This window comes from Eleutherodactylus coqui, chromosome 6 (assembly GCF_035609145.1).
Source record: "Eleutherodactylus coqui strain aEleCoq1 chromosome 6, aEleCoq1.hap1, whole genome shotgun sequence".
Taxonomy (NCBI): Eukaryota; Metazoa; Chordata; class Amphibia; order Anura; family Eleutherodactylidae; genus Eleutherodactylus; species Eleutherodactylus coqui.
Genome location: NC_089842.1, coordinates 147,849,375 through 147,870,265, shown reverse-complemented (window position 1 = coordinate 147,870,265; position 20,891 = coordinate 147,849,375). Strand labels below are relative to the sequence as shown.

The following is a 20,891-nucleotide window of genomic DNA, read 5'->3' as shown; positions in this document are numbered from 1 at the left end:
GGCAGCCTCCCGGACCAATTTGCTTCTAGTCTCCTCGTCAATTTCTGAGGGATGTCCAGTTTTTGGTAATGTCACTGTTACGGCACTCTGCCCCCCGAGCGCCAGTTGGGGTGCCCTGATCTCCTGCACCCCACTGTCCCTGCCTACTTGCCTCGGCCCTGGCTAACCCCAGGCGGACAACTGGGCGGCAGTCCCTGCACTGGCTAGGGACCTGGCGACTGCCTAGATGGAACTACTAACAGGGGACAGAGTGCCGACAGAAGAGGCAGGTGTAACAAACCAACAAAACTTACAAGTACAAGCAGGGCTGGAGATGGAGCTCACAGGCAGATAGACAGGACCTGAATAGCAACTAGTGCTGACTGGGACAGACCAGACTAGGGGCTAACAGGACCAACAGAAACAGGCTGAGAAAGGATAGCAGGGCTGACAGACAACTAGGGACTGGCTGAGGTAAACTGCAGACAGACTGACTAGATGAAAGCAGAACCAATAACTGGCAGTGAGCTCACATCACTGCCAGTCTCTTAACCACAAGGTTCCGCCCCCGGGCGGAGAGTGGGAGGAGGCAACTCCACCCACTGCTGTATAAGAAGAACGGAGGAGTGCGGGCGGCACCCTACGGGTGGACACGCCCATGCCGCCGCCCACCGGCCGTCCCAAGCTGCTGGGATAACCTCGACACAGGGCTCCAGGCTGCTGGAGCCGACGCCGGAGCGACGCGCGCTGACCGCGGGACCCCGTGCCGCGCTGTATGGTAACATTACCCCCCCTCTGACGGGGGACCTCCGGGCCCCCGGAAACTCGACCAGGCTTATCCAGGAGGCGGCTGCGAAAACGCTGTACCAACCCGAGAATGTGACCCTCCTGGGCGGTCACCATGGGCTGATCCTCAGGTCCATGACTTCGGTAGTCTGTGGCTGCCCCATTTCCTTCAGGGCCAACCGTTGACATATCGTCATGTTTCAGGTCGTCTTCCGAGTCAATGTCCAACCATTCACCACTGTCTTTTGACCCATCCTCGCTACCAATGACGCTGCCTTCAAAATCTGAGGCATCTCCAACTTTAAAATCACTGTCATCTGAGCTATCATACTCCAAAAAACTCTTCCGGGCCCCCAAATATTGTAAGGTTCCTGTAGCCCGGCGAGAATCCAGGATCTCCTGGGCCTCGTATTCAACTTCATCACGGACCGGGGTGGGCGGCGGGGGACCGGAGGTGGGCATCACCGAAGGGACAACAGGTTTCGACACAGACTTATGGAACCCCCTGCGACCCCTCCTTTTGCGATTTCCAGAGGACCAGTACCCCTTCTGTCCCGCCCTGTACGGCTCAAACACCGACAGACTCTCCTCACAACGCAACTGCATACGAGACCCCACCCCTTTCTTCCGTCCCCCCTGCAGGGCATCGGTGGCGACATCAGCAGCAGGGCAGGCGGACGGGGTGTGAAGGTAAGTGGGACCTCGGGGACTGAGTGCGGTCTCGACTGAGCAGGGAGGATGGGAAGCGCGATGGCTATGGCAGAACGGGCCCCACTGGGTTAGCTCCCCAGTGGCCCAATCGAATTGGGGGTTATGCAACGCCAGCCACGGCATCCCTAGTACCATGTCTACCGACATTTTCTCCATTACCAGGAATGATAGACCTTCCGAATGGCGACCCCCCACAGTGAGTTGTAACACTGGGGTCCTCCATCGTACCAAGCCCGAAGCCAGAGGAGTAGCATCAATGCTAGCAAAACGAATTGGCGTCTTCAGCGCCAAAAATTCCGCCCTCAGGGGCTCAACGAGACGCATGCTTACCAGGTTAGCGGCTGCTCCGGAATCAATAAATGCCTGCCCTAGGCGGGAGAAGTTCCGGAATCTAACCTGGCAGGGTATTAGAAGTCTAGGACGTACCTGTGGTCCTAGGCGACCCTCCCTGCAATCGCCTAGGACTGGGAGTCTTTCTGCCGATTCGGACTGTGGGCGCTGAGGCCTCAGGGGGCAGGTTATCACCCGATGTCCAGCTTTCCCGCAGTAGAGGCAGAGATGATGCAATAACCGAACTCGGCGTCGCTCCTTGGGGTCCAGCGGGTCCAGTTCCATAGGTTCGGGAACAGAGACTGGTACGGAAGAGGAAGGAACCGGACAAACGACCTCCCTGACTCTACTGGTCTGCCTGTCCTGCTTCCCAGCCCTGAGCCTCCTATCTGCCTTCACCGCTAGCTCCATGGCCTCCTTTAAGGACCCGGGAATGGGATGGGAGATCAACAGCTCTTTGACCGCGTCCGAGAGACCCTGCAGAAAAACGTCCTTCAGGGCACTCTCGTTCCATGCAGTGTCGCCCGCATAGCGTCTGAAACTGGAGCAATAATCCTCCACACAAAGCGACCCCTGATGCAGCGCCAGCAACCGTGAAACCGCCAACCCCACTCGGTCCGGCTCATCGAAGATGCCCCCGAGTTCCTGAAAAAAGGAGTCCACCGACTGCAGGGAGGGGGAACCCTCGGGAATAGAAAAGGCCCAAGTCTGGGCAGAGCCCCGCAGCAGGGACATTATAAGCCCGACCCTCTGGGCCTCTGAGCCCGAAGAACGGGGACGCATCCGAAAAAACAGACGACACGCCTGTTGAAAAACGAAAAACTTGTTCCTCTCCCCAGAGAACACCTCGGGGAGAGGGCACTTGGGTTCGGGACTGGTAAAGGCGTTCTGCCCCTGCGACAACGCCCACTGCTCCTGGGCCACCATGCGAGCTGACAAATCCCGGATCACCGGCACCAGGTCTTGCAGCTGGTTTGCAAGGGCGCTGATCGCCGCCATGAAAAAAAAGGTATTTTAAGGGCCAGTTATTATGTTACGGCACTCTGCCCCCCGAGCGCCAGTTGGGGTGCCCTGATCTCCTGCACCCCACTGTCCCTGCCTACTTGCCTCGGCCCTGGCTAACCCCAGGCGGACAACTGGGCGGCAGTCCCTGCACTGGCTAGGGACCTGGCGACTGCCTAGATGGAACTACTAACAGGGGACAGAGTGCCGACAGAAGAGGCAGGTGTAACAAACCAACAAAACTTACAAGTACAAGCAGGGCTGGAGATGGAGCTCACAGGCAGATAGACAGGACCTGAATAGCAACTAGTGCTGACTGGGACAGACCAGACTAGGGGCTAACAGGACCAACAGAAACAGGCTGAGAAAGGATAGCAGGGCTGACAGACAACTAGGGACTGGCTGAGGTAAACTGCAGACAGACTGACTAGATGAAAGCAGAACCAATAACTGGCAGTGAGCTCACATCACTGCCAGTCTCTTAACCACAAGGTTCCGCCCCCGGGCGGAGAGTGGGAGGAGGCAACTCCACCCACTGCTGTATAAGAAGAACGGAGGAGTGCGGGCGGCACCCTACGGGTGGACACGCCCATGCCGCCGCCCACCGGCCGTCCCAAGCTGCTGGGATAACCTCGACACAGGGCTCCAGGCTGCTGGAGCCGACGCCGGAGCGACGCGCCGACCGCGGGACCCCGTGCCGCGCTGTATGGTAACAGTCACTGTTGTACCAAATGTAGCCCACTTCTTGCTGACATCTTCCCTGTGCTCCATGGTATATGTAATGTCTTGGACATGTTTTGGTCCCCTTCTTCTGACTGATATTGTCAAACAATCAGACCCCTTTGTGTTGTAAGATCTTTACCAACCAACTAAGGAAATGACAGGAAAATCCTCCTAGAAGAGCTGAACTTAATATGGGGAAAACCAGAAATCCTGTAATTAATGCTGACTACTATTTATCATGAGGTTAAATGTGATTGGCTAATTCTGAACACAACCACATCCCCAAATATAGGAGGTGTGAACACTTATGCAACGACATTATTTTAGTTTTGTTATTTTTATTTTTCCACCCTAAAAGATTTCAGTTTGTTTTTCAGTGAAGTTGTCAATGGCGGCAGCATTATGAAGTAGGGTTTGTCCAGCTGAACCACCCATTTATTAGTTAACCCTTATGCTGCCTGAACAATTTCTATACGTTTGACAAATAAAACCTGCATTACAAAATGTAAAAGTAAAACAAACAAACAAAAAACAGGCATTACACCATGATTCCCATTTATTTTCTGAAAGTAGACACTTAGCACATTGTGAAACTGTTACCCAGCAGCACCAGCAGCGCCTTCATGCAATTTTTCATCAAAGAGCAATCCATTGCAATAACTGTGTAAAAGGAGACCCCAACTGACCTAAGGAGAACATGAGATGCACAAAGCAAATTAAAAATAAAAGTCCACTACAGTCATTCTGAAATGGCTGATAACAGGGAGCAATAGATAACATTTAATAGAATCATAGAATGGTAGAGTTGGAAGGGTCCTCCAGGGTCATCGGGTCCAAGCCCCTGCTCAATGCAGGATCACTAAATCATCCCAGACAGATATCTGTCCAACCTTTGTTTGAACACTTCCATTGAAGGAGAACTCACCACCTCCTGTGGCAACCTGTTCCACTACAGTCATCTTCTCCTCATTCTGAAATAGCTGATAACAGAGAGCAATAGATAACATTTAACAGTAGATGATATTGGAGCACGTCATGAATCAGTGGGATGATTTCGCCATTTTATCTTATGATAGCGATGGGAATAATTATAACAGTTCTGCTAACTATTTTGCTGATATGTCGGACCTCACACTTATGGCGGTTTGTGCAAATTAGTAGCAGCTGAGTAAATATTTCGGTCAGTGTTTTCAACAATCGCTAAAATATGTGTGTAATTATTTGTTCACTAGATAATTTTTGCCAAGTTTCAAGTTCATAGGTGCATTAGATGTTGTTTTCCCATACAAAATTTGACCCCCCTTTTCACCCTCATAGGGGTTGAATTTCAATAACTCATTTCTTAGTGGATCTCTACGTTCTGCAAAGAAGTGACTGTCCAAACTTCATGTTTGCAACTTCAGTAGTTTCGTCTCTGCAGGGAAGCGTCAGTGAGTCCGGACATTTCATCTTATATGTATATATTGTGAGACGGTGATCGGCAAGGTGCTGGAGGGCAGGTATGTGTCACCTAGGATGCTCTCCTATGAGGCTTTGGGGAGCGCATGGGCAGATACGTGCCACCGAGCAGCCTGGGCTCGGTGGAGGAAGCCGGCAGTATAGTGTTAGTAGCATTAAGCCACTAACATGTTGTAGTGTGTAAGTGGCTCCAAGCCACATAATCCGGGCCGGCTTTTCCTGGAGTGACCAAAGCGAAGGGTGGGATGGTCACTCCCACGTACCAGGTGGGGCTGGTACCAGGCCTTATAAAACCTGGGCCTACAGGGCCAGCAGGAGAGCTGAGACCTCTGCAGGTCTGAGAGTCCTGGCTGGCTGTGTGCAGGAGCCATTTGTGTTACCAGTGTGTAGACAGGGACGCTACATGTATAGTAAGTGCTCAGACGAGCAGGATTTACTTTATGTTTGCCTGATGTTAAGGCCTGTATTTTGCTTTTGTTTGCTTGGAAATAAACCCAGGCAAAGCCTGGACTAAAGACTTTATCCTATGTGTCACTGTCTCTGACTGCTTATGCCCAGGTTGCTACCGATCCTAAACGCTAATCCCTCACAATATGTAGAGCTTTCTTACATATCTTCCATCTTTGTATAGGTTTGACCAGAACACAAGTTATTGTTATATACAAGTAGTTAAAAGACTCAAGTTCCTCTAGTTCTAATAATCAAATAATATTATTCGGGGAAGGTGACAACAAATTAATATTCTTTTTTTTGGCTTCAAATATGGCTGAATCCCCTCGGTTAACTGCCCAACAAATCGATGAAATACACAGTTTATTCTTATATTCTATGCCGTGATCCAAACCCCTTTTATAGACACTAAGGGCTCATGTCCACTTAAAAAATACAATCCGCGCAGAATCTGCCGCGGATTTCTGCGGCGGATTCCACGCGGATTTGCTTTAAATGGTATTTTTTTGCGTGCAGATATCCGCACACATTGCTATCAATGTGATAGCAATGTTGCCGATCCGCGCGGAATCAGCGGCAGAATGGAGCATGCCGCGTTTTTTCTGCCGTGCGTGAAAAACGCAATTCTTTTAAAATGCCATCCGCGGGTGCAAAAATCAATTTAATGGACCGCGGATGGCCAATGATTCCTATGGGCAAAATCCAGGGAAATCCGCTGCGGAATCTGCAATTCCATTTAGCTAGTGGACATGAGGCCTAAGATTGTGATCACATTCATTATGTACTTCCAAAGTACATATGAATGGCAGCAGGACAGCTTCGGTGCATAAAATTAATGCTTGATAAAGACCATTTGGATGGTCGAAACATCGCTGCCTGTATTATTTTAGAAGATGGAATAAAAGTATTAATTTTATGCACCGAAGCTGTCCTGCTGCCATTCATATGTACTTTGGAATTGCTTTAGATTGGAGCATTAGAGTTCATCCTCCGGAGTGGCTGTGCAGACCCTGCCTCCCCTGGATAGAGTAATATTTCGATTGTGCTGCTGGTACAATTTCATTCATTCATGTTGTGCCATTTTAGGCGGAAAATGGACCTAAACGAATTGGAAATTGGGGTGAAAATAGGTGGAAGAAACATCAACAATCTCCGTTATGTGGATGACACAACTCTGCTTGCAGAAACAGAAGCAGGTCTGAAGAAGCTGATATGGAATATTAAAACTGAGAGTGAAAAAATGGGCCTCTACCTGAATATAAAATAGACTAAAATTATGACAACTGCAAAAAATGGCCAAATTCAAATCAACAATGAGGTAATAGAATGCGTGCAAGACGTCATCTTCCTTGGCTCAAAAATTGACCAGGCTGGAGAATCTATGCCAGAGATAAAACGTAGGATAGCATTAGGGCGAAGTGCAATGCTAAACATGCACAAAATCTGGAAAAGTAGGGATATGAGCATCGCAACTAAATGCAGGATAGTGAAAACCACCCTTTCCCCCATAGCCATGTATAATGTGAGAGCTGGACTGCGAATAAAGCTGATAAAAAGAGGTTTGATGTGTTTGAGCTATGCCGCTGGTGGAAGCTGCTGAGTATGCCCTGGACAGCAAGAGTAACAAACAGAGAAGTCCTAAATCATATAAGACTCAATATATCACTGGAGGGGAAAATGACCCAGCTCAGACTCACGGATTTTGGCCATGTAATGCAAACAGAGTCGCTAGAAAAATCTATAATGCTTGGACAGATCAGTGGCAAAAGAAGACCCGAGCGCCAAAGGACATGATGGCTGATCCTGTCAGAGCTGATGCTGGCATGGATATCACACAACTGAAAGAAGCAGTGCAAAACTGAAAAACACGGAGTGAGCTCGCTTTTAGGGTCACCGAGGTTCGTGAATGACTAAACGGCTAACCACAACAACAGGACTACAGTCTGAACTATGTGAAAGTTGAGGTATAAGAGTGAGGCTGAAAGGGGATGTTTTATAGCACACTCCCTCAATCTGTGTTAAGTGTGCCACCGTACTTTGTTATCTAGAGGTTATTATATATCAAGAAGTGTATCGTTTCTCCTTAAGGAGAGCACCTAACAAGTGTGAGGAGCCTTACAAAGTCATCCATGATCCTCTGGGAAATATGCAAATATGAAAATGGAACAATACCTCTACAGCGCCACCTATAGGACGTCAATGTTAGACTTTTAAGAAGCCATGTAACTGTATCTGGGAATTGTGAGCCAAAGCCAGAATCTTATCCAGAAGAACCTGATCCACATCTATAGGCCTCTCACTAGCAAGCCAGAAACCTGCTGCACACTGATGAGGGGCAGTCAGCCCAAACAGCTGTCTGTGTATGGTTATTCTAACTTTGGCTCACAATTCCCAGTCATTGTTAAAAGGCTTGCTAAAAAGTCTGGCATTGAGGAATGTTGCCTTCCAATAGTTGGCACTATAGAGGTATTGTTCCATCTTCCCATTTGTACATATCCAAATGTTTCATCAAATGCTCATTAATTTTACAACATACAAATGAAATAGATATTACTGTATTGTACAGAAGCATAGGTTACAGCATGGCGGTCATTACTATCTATTATGAGTAGTCTCAGTGTCTAGTCACAATATATAGACAACTGTTTTACTTAACATGGCATTTCTGCAATCTCCTCCCGCCCATTCCTTTGTCTCCCCAGAATGTGATTGTTCCCAGCAAGAGAAACCACATAATCTTGTAGATATGATACCTTTTAATGGCTAACAAAAATACATGATGTAATAATAGCGAGCTTGCGAACCAACGCAGGGTTCTTCTTCAGGCTTATGGATTGCCTCTTCAGATCCAATCCATAAGCCTGAAGAAGAACCCTGTGTTGGTTCGCAAGCTCGCTATTATTACATCATGTATTTTTGTTAGCCATTAAAAGGTATCATATCTACAAGATTACTTGGTTTCTCTTGCTGGGAACAATCACATTTTGCTCTACTGGCTAACACGGTACCAGATATTTTTTTCATTTTGTCTCCCCAGTGCACACAGCACAGCTATGACATTGCATATGAAAGAGTGCACCCGGTCAGAAAGCATGTATGTAAGGTTGGTGCAGCCTTATGGAATGCTGAAGGTACTTTTTGGTCAACAAATCACTCTATTACGTTTTTGCCCAAAATTACAGCGTACTTGAAGGTTACACAGTCACTGGAAGAGGTACAATAGGCTTAATGGTTACTGTCATTTTAGTTTTGGATTTAGCAATCTCTTTTCAAGGCCCAGAGGAGCATGCGACGCACCACAAATTTCTGAGAGGGTCAGTTTGTGCCCAAGAAGTACGATGTCTTTCACCCAGTGCCACATCTTCCATGGACTATCTCTGGTATTGCATTCAAGTGAATAAGGCTGGGCTGCAATACTGGACGCACTTGTGGACAGAAAGTGCGCTATTTCTGTAAATACAGCGGATACCTTTTTTAACCCTGGACAAACCCCTTTGAGATCATTTTCACACAGTAGTATTTCACATTTGTATTTCTAAGCCAAAAGTAGGAGTGGAAAACATACAGCAAAAAAGTATAATGGAAAGATTTGAATCCATTCCACGTTTTGTATCTACTTCTGGTTTTGACTTAGAAATACTGTTGCAAAATACTGACCGAAAATACTGTCATGTGAATAAAGCCTAATTTGAACTTGGCACAGGAATTGCATATATGTGTTTCCACAATTCAAATACTATTATCCAAATCTAATGTGACCAGATATCCCGATTTAGGAGGGGCAGTCCCACTTTGGGACTGTGTCCCGCTTTCCCCAGGGTTCCAAGGAGGACAGCTATTTGTCCCCCTTTCAGGACGTCTGTCCCGTTTTTGTCCTGCTTTCAGGATGCGGGGTCACCATGAAGGTGATTATAAGCCGGGGGACCGCAGCTCCCCGGCTGGTAATCACTCAGCAGTGCTGCTGCAGTATGTACAAACTGACGTCAGTGTGTGTATCCAGGATCTTCCGCCCCTGACCTCTCCTCATTGGTTCCACAGAAGAAGAGGAGATGGTGCAGGTAGAAGTGTGTGCTGAGATAAGGCACAGCGGTGCTCTGCAGACCTGGAGGAGGTAAGTATATCGGTTTCAGGCGGGGCTCTATTACTACTGGGGCTATTGTGGGGGTTACGGTTACTACTGGGGTCGATATAGGGGACACTATTACTACCAAGGCGACTATGGGGTTTACTTTTACTGCTGGGGCTGATATAGGGGGCACTATTACTACTGAAGCCACTGTGGGTGTCACTATTACTACTGGGGTTGATATAGGGGACACTATTACTACTATGCTACTGTGGGGGACACTATTACTACTGAGGCCACTGTGGGAGTCACTATTACTACTGAGGCTAATAAAGGGGTCACTATTACTACTGAGGTCTTTGTGGGGTCATTATTACTACTGAGGCCAATACAGGGGTCACTATTACTACTGAGGCCACTGTGGGGGTCACATTTACTACTAGGGCTGGTGCAGTGGACACTATTACTACTGAAGCTACTGTGGGGGTCACTATTACTACTGGGGCTGATGTAGGGGTCACTATTACTACTGAAGCCACTGTGGGGGTCACTATTACTACTGAAGCTATAATCAATACTCTGACCACATTAAATAATGCAAGGTTCTTGGTATATAATTTGATCAATTACATTGGCCCATCTACCAACGTCCAGGTGACCAAGCTCTCAGATGGGTCCTAACGCTAATACCAGGTGGTAAATCTCAACCTGGGAAAGTTGGGTACCTACCTCTTAGAATGCTCCTCTCTTGGGACTAAGCCTACAAATAAAACCAGGGAGGGTAGGATACTATTTATATGGTTCAATAGGAGGGACAGAAGGTAAATGGGCAGCAGGTGTGCATGACCAAGTGAAGGCAGTGAGGGACCTTCTGTTCCTCCTACTGAAGCATATGAAAGGTATCCTACCCTCCCTAGTTTTATTTTAACTTTTAACCCAACGCTGGACTTTCTCCATTTTTCCTGTGTGTATGAAACCATTTGTTCTAATAGCTGCAAGTTTTTTACGCGCGTGATTTTTGCACGTGTAGGTCCCCATCCGAAAGAGGCCTTATACTTAGGAAAGACGTGTTGGACCAGAGAGAGGGACTTTCATAAATGTCTACGGCCTCTTTCATACGGGGACCTACACACGCAAAAATCAATGATTTCATATGGGAATGTTCAGGTGTTTTTTTGGCATCTAAAAAATTCCTTCATCTGAATGCTCCCATAGTGTGATTTTTGTGCTCGTAGGTCCCCATGTGAAAGAGGCCTAAGAGTATGGAAAATTTGGATTGATTTGCAAAGAGATATCAACATGATACATTAGTTCAGCAAAATCCTTAAATAAAAAATGTATTAAAAAACATATCAAGCTGGTGCTTGTAATTGTAGGCAAATTTTCCACTGATTCCAATAACGGCCGCCACTAGACAGTTGTTGGAGCAAATGCTTCCACTCCAACCCGTGTATATCCCGGCACTGACAGCAGGTGCTGAATGGAAAACCCCATTTTGCTAACTTTTGTCAGAATCAGAAAATCAAGATTACCCTGCTCCTCCCCCCTTCCCCGTGGGTGGGGCTTATATCACGCTGGAGGGAAGTGGGATGTGCTGTGATCACTTGGAGGGGAACGGGGGGGGGCAGTATGTGATGGCTATGTTGAGATATGTACATATTAGAGTTGAGCGAACATACTCTGCCGAGCTTGATGCTCGTTCGATTATTAGCGTACTCGATGGTGCTCGTTACTCGAACGAGCATCAAGCTGTGTTCGACCCCGCCCCAGTTTTTGGCCCCTCCCCGCTGTGATGTGCCTGTTTTGGCCCCTCCCTGCTGCGACGCAGCGCTCATCATTCGCAAATTTTTTGTCTGGCAGGCAGGGGAGAGAGAGAGAGAGAGAGGAACCTAGGGGAAAAAAAAAGCTTGGCAGCTGGTGTCCCACATACAAAAATGCTCAAGTCTCCCATTGTAGTCAGTGGGGTTCGTTACTTGAGTAGAGCTCTCGAATTTTACGAAAAGCTCGACTTGAAGAACACAGAATCGAGCATTTGGGTGCTCGCTCATCTCTAGTACATACCATATGGGGCTGGGATGATTGAAGGAGGTGGAACCTCATCCTTCATGTGTATATGACCAAACTTTATACCCCAGTCTTTTAAATAAGAGAATCACATACACAGCAATTCCTGGATAAGTACTGATATCAAAGTATATACTGTATATTTTAAGGAATTGCTGTGCACGTAATTCCCTTATGTGAAAAAGGTGTCATTCTACATTTAGATTGTTTAGCAATAGAGATGAGCGAGCATACTTGCTAAGACAAACTACTCAAGCGAGTAGTGCCTTATTTGAGTACCTGCCTGCTCGTCTCTAAAGATTGGGGTGCCGTCAGGGGGCGGGGAGCGGCGGGGGAAAGCGGGGAGGAACGAAGGGGAGATCTCTCTCTCCCTCTCCCCCCCCCCCCCGCTCCCCCCTGCTCACCGCCGCAATTCACCTGTCACCTGCGCCTGCAGGCGAATCTTTAGAGACGAGCAGGCAGGTACTCGAATAAGGCACTACTCGCTCGAGTAGTTTGCCTTATCGAGTATGCTCGCTCATCTCTATTTAGCAACAAAAAAAAAATTAAGATTAAGGTTACATGCACATGGACGATATTGTTGTCTGATTTTTGGTTCCGAAAATCGGACAGAAACAGCACTCATTTATTTGCATAGGTGTATGCACACGGGTGTTTTTTTACTTAGGCTGATAGTCCAAGTAAAACAAATCACAGCATCTCTTATTCTTCTCCGATTTTTGGAAGAAAATAGCACTTGTCGATGTCCAGCGTTCAGCACATCGGACTGCACACAGACAGGATTTCTGAGTTCTGTCTGATACAATTTGCTATTGAGAATCTCGGACACAACTGTGTGCATGTACCCTCAAATTGAAAATAAAGAGATAAAAAAAGCGAGATTTTAATTTTCGGCCAAATCACCCAGCCGTTCCTGCACTATAAAACACGTCTCCTAGGCTTCGTCTCTAAGGGCACGGCTTGGGATTGTGTCTGAGGACACAGCTGTGTTTGTTTACACTGTATACGCCTTGTCCGTGTATAGCTCCTGGGAGAACATGCTAACACAGAGATCAGAGTACGCAGCTCCTCCTGAAAGCTTCATATACAGACACAAACAAAAACAGACCCATCTTTAGCCACAAGCCTCCAGTCTTCTAAAAAAATCTTACAGTGATTATTTGGAAATGTCATGTTCTATGCAATATATCCTACATTCTACAGAATACAGTAAATGTATATGATGGACAACTCCTGCGCCACATGCAAATAATTCTCCAACTGTCCACTAGCCATTTCTTTAGCAGGTAAGTGTTCTACAGTCTTGGCAGCAACCCCTCTCATGTAGGCTGGATTGCCATCTCCGACGACTCCTGTGCCATCTACTGTCCGCTAAAATGAGATGTCAGTCAATCCTAAATCGGAGGGGTTGCCGCTAAGATTGGAGGACTCTTGCTTGCTGAAGAAAGTTCTCTATGTACAGTTCAGTCCTCCAGTTGAATGTCTATACTCAGACTGATGACACATTTCCTAGACTTATACCATGTATCAAGTCCTATAGCTGAGGATGACTGATACAGAACAAACTGGAAGAGACTGAGTCATGTAGTGTTATGCAAGCAGTCATGCTGTATGTCTCTGCTTGGCTTCCTCCTGAGATATTACACTAGTTATTTTCTCTGTATGCTCGAGAATTTCCTGTTTGCTTCTGCGAAAATATCCGCTTTGGCCCTGGATCAGTGTTCCTTGCAGGCTTTGTGCACCTTGTCTATCACCTCCCACATTCCCTATGCTATAAATCCTCTTACTGTGCTTTCACTCATTCACTGATGCTCATGATGTAATGTCAGCTGCAGGCTGATAACCTGCTTATGTTTGACTTTCACACGTGGCAGATTCCAGCAATCGGTTTGTTCTAGTTATGTATTTCCACCACAGATCATTGATTGTAGAGAGATAGGGCTAGGAATACTTTCCTTAAATATTCCCAAGGCTCAAATTGTGTTAATATATCTATATTCATCTCATTTAATTTGTGCTCATATGTACAATAACTTCTTCACCTTCCTCATGGGTACTGGGCAACAAAAGGGATGGGGTAAGAAGGTTGAGCTACACTTCTGTCCTCCAAAAAGGAGCAAGGTAAATAGGATGTTTTCTGAATATACACTGACATGCCAAACATGATGGCAGTATATAAGTTGATTATGAAGTTGCCCAAATCTGTATATGTGTTATATTGTGAATGAGGATGAACACTGGTCAGCGTGCTCATGGCAAGGTGACGTGAATTATTGGAGTTAGTGAGTACCAGACGGATGGTACATTACATTTCTAAAGTCATGCGGGTATTTAACATTTCTCGATCCACTATGTCACATGTGTACGGGGAATATGTCATTAAAGGCTTTACAGCCCTCAGTGGTCGCCCACAGGTGCTTAATAGAGATGAGCGAACGTGTCCGTTACGGACACATCCGCACCCGGACACCGGCTTTAGCGAACACTGCAGTGTTCGCGCGTAAGTGTCCGGGTGCCGCCGGGGGGCGGGGAGATGCGCGGCGGCGCGGGCGGCAGTAGCGGGGAACAGGGGGGAGCCCTCTCTCTCTCCCTCTCCCCCCCACTCCCCGCCGCACCCCCCCGCGCTGCCACGGCGGCCCCCGAACTTTTTCGCCCGAACACCGAGGTGTTCGCAAAGTTCGGTGTTCGGGCGAAAAAGGGGCGGGGCCGAACGTGTTCGCTCATCTCTAGTGCTTAATGATCATAACTGGTGGTGTCTGGTTAGAATTGTTCATGCAAACAGACAAACGACTGGCAGAAATCAAATACACATTCATTGCAAGAGGCCCCACACACACATATCTCGCAGGTCAGTGCAGCGTTCTTTAGCTTCCATGACATATGGGAGCAGTAGACCCACCAGAGTGACTCTGTTAACACCACAACAGCAGGCATGATGCCTCATCTGGGCTCATGAGCTTGCTAACCGGACTGTAGTAGACTGGTAATATGTAGTGTGGTTCAATGAGTCTCAGTACCAATTATTTCGGACTGATGGTAGGGTTATTTTGCGGTGCGGACCCCATGAAGCCATAGATCCCAGTTGTCAACAAGGTACTGTGTAGGTAGGTGGTGGTTCCATACTGGTGTGAAGTGTGTGTTCTCAGGGCATGGGTTGGGCCTACTAATCCACCTTAACATGTCATTGACTGGTGTCGGCTAAGTTTCACTGCTTAGTGACCATTTGCAGCCCTTCATGGACTTCATGTACCACCACAATGATTAGATATTCCAGCAGGATAATGCCTCAGGCCCAGGATGTCTATAATTGGTTCAAGGAGCATTCTGGAGAGTTCCTGTGAATGGTGTGGCCTGCATGTTTGCCCAATATGAGCCCAATCAAGCATTTATGGGATGTAGTGAAGAGGTCTATTCACACCAGAGATACTGTACCTACAAATATCACGGAGCTTTGGGTGGCTATTCCAGATTGCACGGCTCCCTCCAGATGTCTCCTTTCACTTATGGAATCGATGCCATGTTGAGATGTTACACTTTGCTGGGCTAGAGGGGATCCTACACGATATTAGTTCCTGTCCCATGGCTTTTGGCATGTCGGTGTTTGGTTATCATAGTGGGAATACACACTAGGCAGAGGTCACATTTTGATTATTGCTATGACGTTATTGTTCTCTATTCTTATATACATGAGTACCATACATAAGTTACTAAATATTTTGCTGAAATGAATGACACATTTTCAGCCTAGAAATGTTGCTAAATTTGCTTAATTGGAAAATGCATAATTGCGCTACAGAACTGATGGGTAGCCAATCATCTACCCCATTAAAGTTAGATATTCTATTTTTCACTTATTTGGCATAAACATCACCTTTGTAGTTTTATATATCTTGGAAGTTACGTTAGAAAAGCAGAGTACTCTCACGCCAAAGCTGACAAAATGCTGTTTATGTCAAATGATGACGATCCGCCAAACCCGCAGACTGCTGATACTACATGTTATAAATATAGGGTTTCTATGTAGTCTGCATGTTTACATGGTCTGTCTTCTGTGTAGTAAATAGTAATCTACCACCCATTCCTTTACATAAGGCATACCATGAAGAGGTAAATATCCTTAAAACATTTATAATCACTTGTCTGACAACATTTCCTATATTCTTGAGTCATCTATTAGAGCAATGCTATGGATTCATAACTTGATCTGTTTACAGGGGTTGTATGGTTTCATGACGTGGGGTAATCATCATCGTTACCTTTCAATTATGGTGACGTTTAAGGGCCGGTTAAACATAGGCTTTCTGTTATGTGAATTCAGCATCTTGTCTTGCTACCTCTGTGGTTCCCCCACCCTTGAGGCAGATTGATAAAGCATCAGAGGTGAAACGCATCAGGTATTGCTTGTGCTGAGTTGGCTTGTGGAGTTATGATTGTCTCATATGTGTGGCCGATTTACATTGTACTTTTCAGTGGATTTTCTCTCGGTTCCTCCTCTAAGAAGCTGAAGTTTGTGACTTTGGTAAGATCCTTATTGATGTATTAGTCATATTTTACAGTCATATATAATGAGATACATTTATAAATGCACTGTGCCTCTCAATCTAATGTCATCCTCTCCTTAGCACTGAATATTCGATCTGCAAATATTAAATGTATATATACAGCATAATATATATATATATATATATATATATATAATAGTTTAATCACCCCTATTTGCAGTTTTCACTTACTTCTAAGGTAATGGACTGTGTAGAAAAATATCTAACTTTGCTACTTGAAACAGGAGTCAAAATGCTCCAATTGGGTAATTTGTTATTATCCTTAAAGGAGTCATTGGGGATACGTGTCTGATCAGTGTGGGGTCCAACTGCTGCAATCACTTGAATGGGGGTCACGTGTTCCCCTGTTCCCATTTCTATGGGACTGCCTGAGATAGCTGAGTACAATGCTTAACTATCTCAGGCAGTTTTATAGAGATGAATGGAGATGCTCAACCGCCGCTCCATTCATATGAGGGGAAGGGACCCTTGTTCAATGATCAGTTGAGATCCCATCAGTCAGACCACGACCAAGCAGACTTATTTCTTATCTTGTTTATAGGGGATGAGTTATAATCTTGGCAAAACACCTTTAACTTCATTTCACATTATCAATAGAAAAAATGTGGCAGTTTGACCATAAACTGGTGATTTTGGGAACTATAGATGAGGCTGGGTTTACTTTCATATATGACGTGCATGGATGAGGGATGAGATAATTGAGGAGGTTCATCATTCAAGACCCACATCTTGAACAGAGTGGAGAGCATCTACAAAGAGAGTTTCTCACTCTGGAGGACCTAGCATATTTATACATTACAAGGATTGGCCATTGGTTTCAATGGAAACTGTATAATGCTTTTTTGTGATGCTGCTGCAGGGAAACTGAACACCAATGTCAGTTGCAGTATCTTTCTGACAAAAAAAGATTGTTATAGCATATATCCCCTTTAAACGGTTCAAGAAAATCCCTTTAAATTGCTTAACTGACTATTTTTTGTAGTGACTTTTTTGCTGTATTGTATTCGCTTATTTAGGCATTCAACTTGTGTATAATTCACATCTTGTACTCAACATTCTTCAAATGTGTCATGGTCCTTGAAAATATATACATTGTCACATCCGTTTAATTATTGCAACACTTAAAGACATGGAAAATACCACTATTGTCTGCTATGTGTGCTCTCCTGTTAACTATGGGTTTCCTAGATTTTTTTTTACATAGGAAATACCGTGTATGGCAATGAATCCACTGCACAGTGCTGGCCTTGTCATAGGGAGATTGTGTAAATCCAACATCCTGACTGCTACTGTTTAAGGATTTGGACATTGATTTGATGTTGACTTAGGGTCCTTTTACCATGCATAATTGTTTAGGCCCTTAAGTGCCCAACAGTCGTCTCAGCGATAATCGTTTCTGTGCTTTCACACAAGAGTGATGATCACTTCTACCTGCCCGCCTCCATTCAGAGTAAACAGGCAGTCATTCAAAGATGAACAGCTGCCTGTAAACAGGCCAGTCGTTTGCTTTTTATGTGTGCACAAACTGAGCGATGACTGATAACTATTATCATTAAGACTTGCACAATTCAGCAAGAATCTGACTGAATCATTCAGTGTAAAAGGGCCTTTAGAGGCAAAGGTTATCTCAGAGATAGCGCTCAACTGCCAGAGTACAATGCAGTAGTGTTATCATGGGGATACCAGGCAGAAGTATTGTGTTCAGAATGTCAAGAACAAATAACATGGCATATAAGTAAACTAGCGTATTGTAACACATGTGCCGTTTTTTGGCACTGGGGTTAGATCCGCAGGTAGAGTAGCCGCAGGTCTGGAGAATGGTCAAGGAAAGACAGAGGTCAGTATCAGGAGGTCTTGTGACGCAGTAGAAATGGAGGAGGTGGGTAGCGTTGTCAGGAAGGAAGCCAGAGGTCGATATCAGGAGGTCTTGTGTCGTGGTACAAATGGAGGAGGCAGGTAGCATTGTCAGGAAGGAAGCCAGGGGTTGTTATGAGTAGGTCTTGTTGAAATAGCAGAGGAGTAGACAGGAGTGAAGCTTGATCTAGACTGTGGAGCACAATAATCATGCGTCAAGGGAGTGGCAAGGCCAGGCTTTTATAGTGAGCCTAATCCGAAACAAAGGCGGGATCAGGGCAGGGGCTGGGTTTGCAGGATCTGGGAACAAATTAAAGAGTTATGCAGGGGAACTGTCCAAGGGCTGAATGGCTCAGCAGGGAGAGCTACTGACCAGAGCACAGGAGGTCCCGGGGTCAATCCCTAACAACACGTCTGTAAGATGGGTCTGTATTACAAACCCATCTTACAGACGTGGATGACATTACAACTGTCTGTCATCAATATCTCATCACTATTTGTTCAGAATTTGCCTCTGCATATTTTGTTTTCTCCTGGGCAAATACTGATCCATATTTACCCAGTAGAAAATAATAGGAATACGGAGGCAAATGAACAAAAAACACGTCATGCTGCGACTTCTGACGTGTCGACCACTGACTCGGGCGGCAGTAGTTGAAGCAGTGGCAGAAGCTGGAACTTTGCCAGCTTCTGCACTACGATAGAAAGGCTGCAGAAGGTACATCAGAAGAGCAGCAGGTTTCTGGTGAACAGCCTGGTAAAGCACAGGTGAGTATAGATTTTTTTATTTTGCTGACAGAACCCCTTTAAACTATAGAATAGATAGGTTATTAGCAGCTTACTTACAAGGTGAGCTATTAAAAACCTAGCTGTGGTTCCAAGGATTTTGCCAATTTTAATTTTGGCCCCTACCTATTGCCAAGTTGTGTAGGCCTGCCGTATACTGTTAGAATCCCAGCACTTATGTATCCATCACATGACCATGACAAATTTTTATCTACTGGGGTGAAAATGAAGTTTCCCACTGAATGTCAGCAAGTAAAGATCTTGAAAATTGTGAAGAATTGATATGGCATGTATATGGGGAAAATTGTATAACTTTTCATGATACAAAGAATAACTTGTATTTGTTGAAGTTGACTTCTTTGAAATAAGAAATACTTGACCTCAAGTCAACCCAAACAGGATATGGAATATATCACCTAAAAAAAACCCCTCACCGTCAGCTGTTTTATCGACATTGTGATCGACATGCAATCATATGAAGAGCATTTCTCAACTTTCTATGTTTGGAGAGCATACACAGATATAGTTAATTGTACATAAACATCTGTTCCAAGCTTAGATTTTTTAAATTGGAACATTTTCTATTTGTGACATCAGTATCAGGGGTTATTAAGGGTTAGATGCAAACCAATTACCCATGACTTTCACCTATTATACAGCACTGTAAGGCTTCTTGCACATGGGCGATTTAAAATTTGTACCTGAGATCCTCTGGCGCAACTTGCATTGGCACGACTCCCATCCATGTGCTGTCTGATGTACTGAACACTGCACATTGACATGTGCTATTCTCATCCAAGAATCTTGACCAAAAATCAGACTATCAACCGGAGTAAAAAAAAAAAAGCTGTGTGCATGTACCCTTAAAAAGAAAATCTGTAAGGCTCTGTTCACATGGATAGCCTGGCTTTCATTTATAAAGGTAAGTGCTATAGTACGACGGATCCATGAAGCGCCTGATGGACAACACTGACTTTTAACCCCTTTAGTGACACACCCGGAAAATCTCCGGGGCTTGCTGCACTGACCATGCAGTTAAACCCTGGAAGATTTCCGTGGACAGCTCTAGTGCTGAAATGTGCAGAGCACTGAGCTGTCATCTGAAATCCTCCGGGGTTTTTATTGTTAATAAATACTTGCGAGATTAAATTACATCGTTGACTCATTTAAAAAACCTGCCATGTGAGGCATGACATGGTAATAATAAACCTGCCACTGAAGTGGTTAATAGGATCCGATGGGGTTTCTAATGTTTTGTTAACAAGAATATCAGATTATGACAAACTTTAACAGAAAACCTCAAAGCAGATGTAAACAGCTACCTAAAGCAGACCAGAAATAATGCCAAGTAAAGTTTACTTTTCAATGATTTAAAAAAAGAAAAAATGACTAATACGATTCTGGTGTGGCGAGAGCCTTTCCCTTTTGTGAACAAGATTATGCCTGGCATATATTCTAATCTGAATGTAAGAAAACTCAAAGTGATTTAAATAGAGATGAGCGGACGTACTCGTTTCGAGTAATTACTCGATCGAGCACCGCGATTTTCGAGTACTTCACTACTCGGGTGAAAAGATTCGGGGGGCGGGGGGAGGCGTGGCGGAGCCGGGGGTAGCAGCGGGGAACAGGGGGGAGCCCTCTCTCTCTCCCTCTCCCCCCCACTCCCTGCTGCAACCCCCCCACTCACCCACGGTGCCCCCCGAATCATTTCGCCCGAGTACAGAAGTACTCGAAAATCGCGCCGCTCGGGCGAAAAAGGGGCGTACTCGAGTAGGTTCACTCATCTCTAGATTTAAACCTTTTTTTGGATAGTGAGCAGTCACACTAATTATCAATTTCTTATCCAGGAGCTTGAAATAACTGAAAGTTGGCATAAATTAGATTTGGGTTATACACCTGTATTACAATTAAGGATAAACCCCCTTGCTATTGGGGACATGTAATTAAAGTAATTTTATACAAATAACTTCATATCTGATATCTTAACAATTTCCTAAAACTTTACTTCATTTATGTTACCTAAATATGCAACCAATTATTTTTATTGTTCCAATGCATCTACAATGAAAAATACAGAAGCTATTCCAAATAGTGTTGATTAAAAATCTTCTGTGGCCTTC

General features: G+C 45.3%; 1 protein-coding gene across 1 annotated transcript in view; it reads left to right on the top strand.

Annotated features, from left to right (window-relative positions):
* The first annotated feature begins 15,995 nt into the window (after positions 1 to 15,995).
* The window catches only part of LOC136571775 (testicular acid phosphatase homolog), a 41,251-nt gene continuing 36,355 nt past the window's right edge, over positions 15,996 to 20,891 (top strand). The window contains exon 1 of the mRNA XM_066572404.1: positions 15,996 to 16,088. Within this exon, the coding sequence (XP_066428501.1) occupies positions 15,996 to 16,088 (93 nt within the window). The remainder of the gene's footprint in view (positions 16,089 to 20,891) is intronic.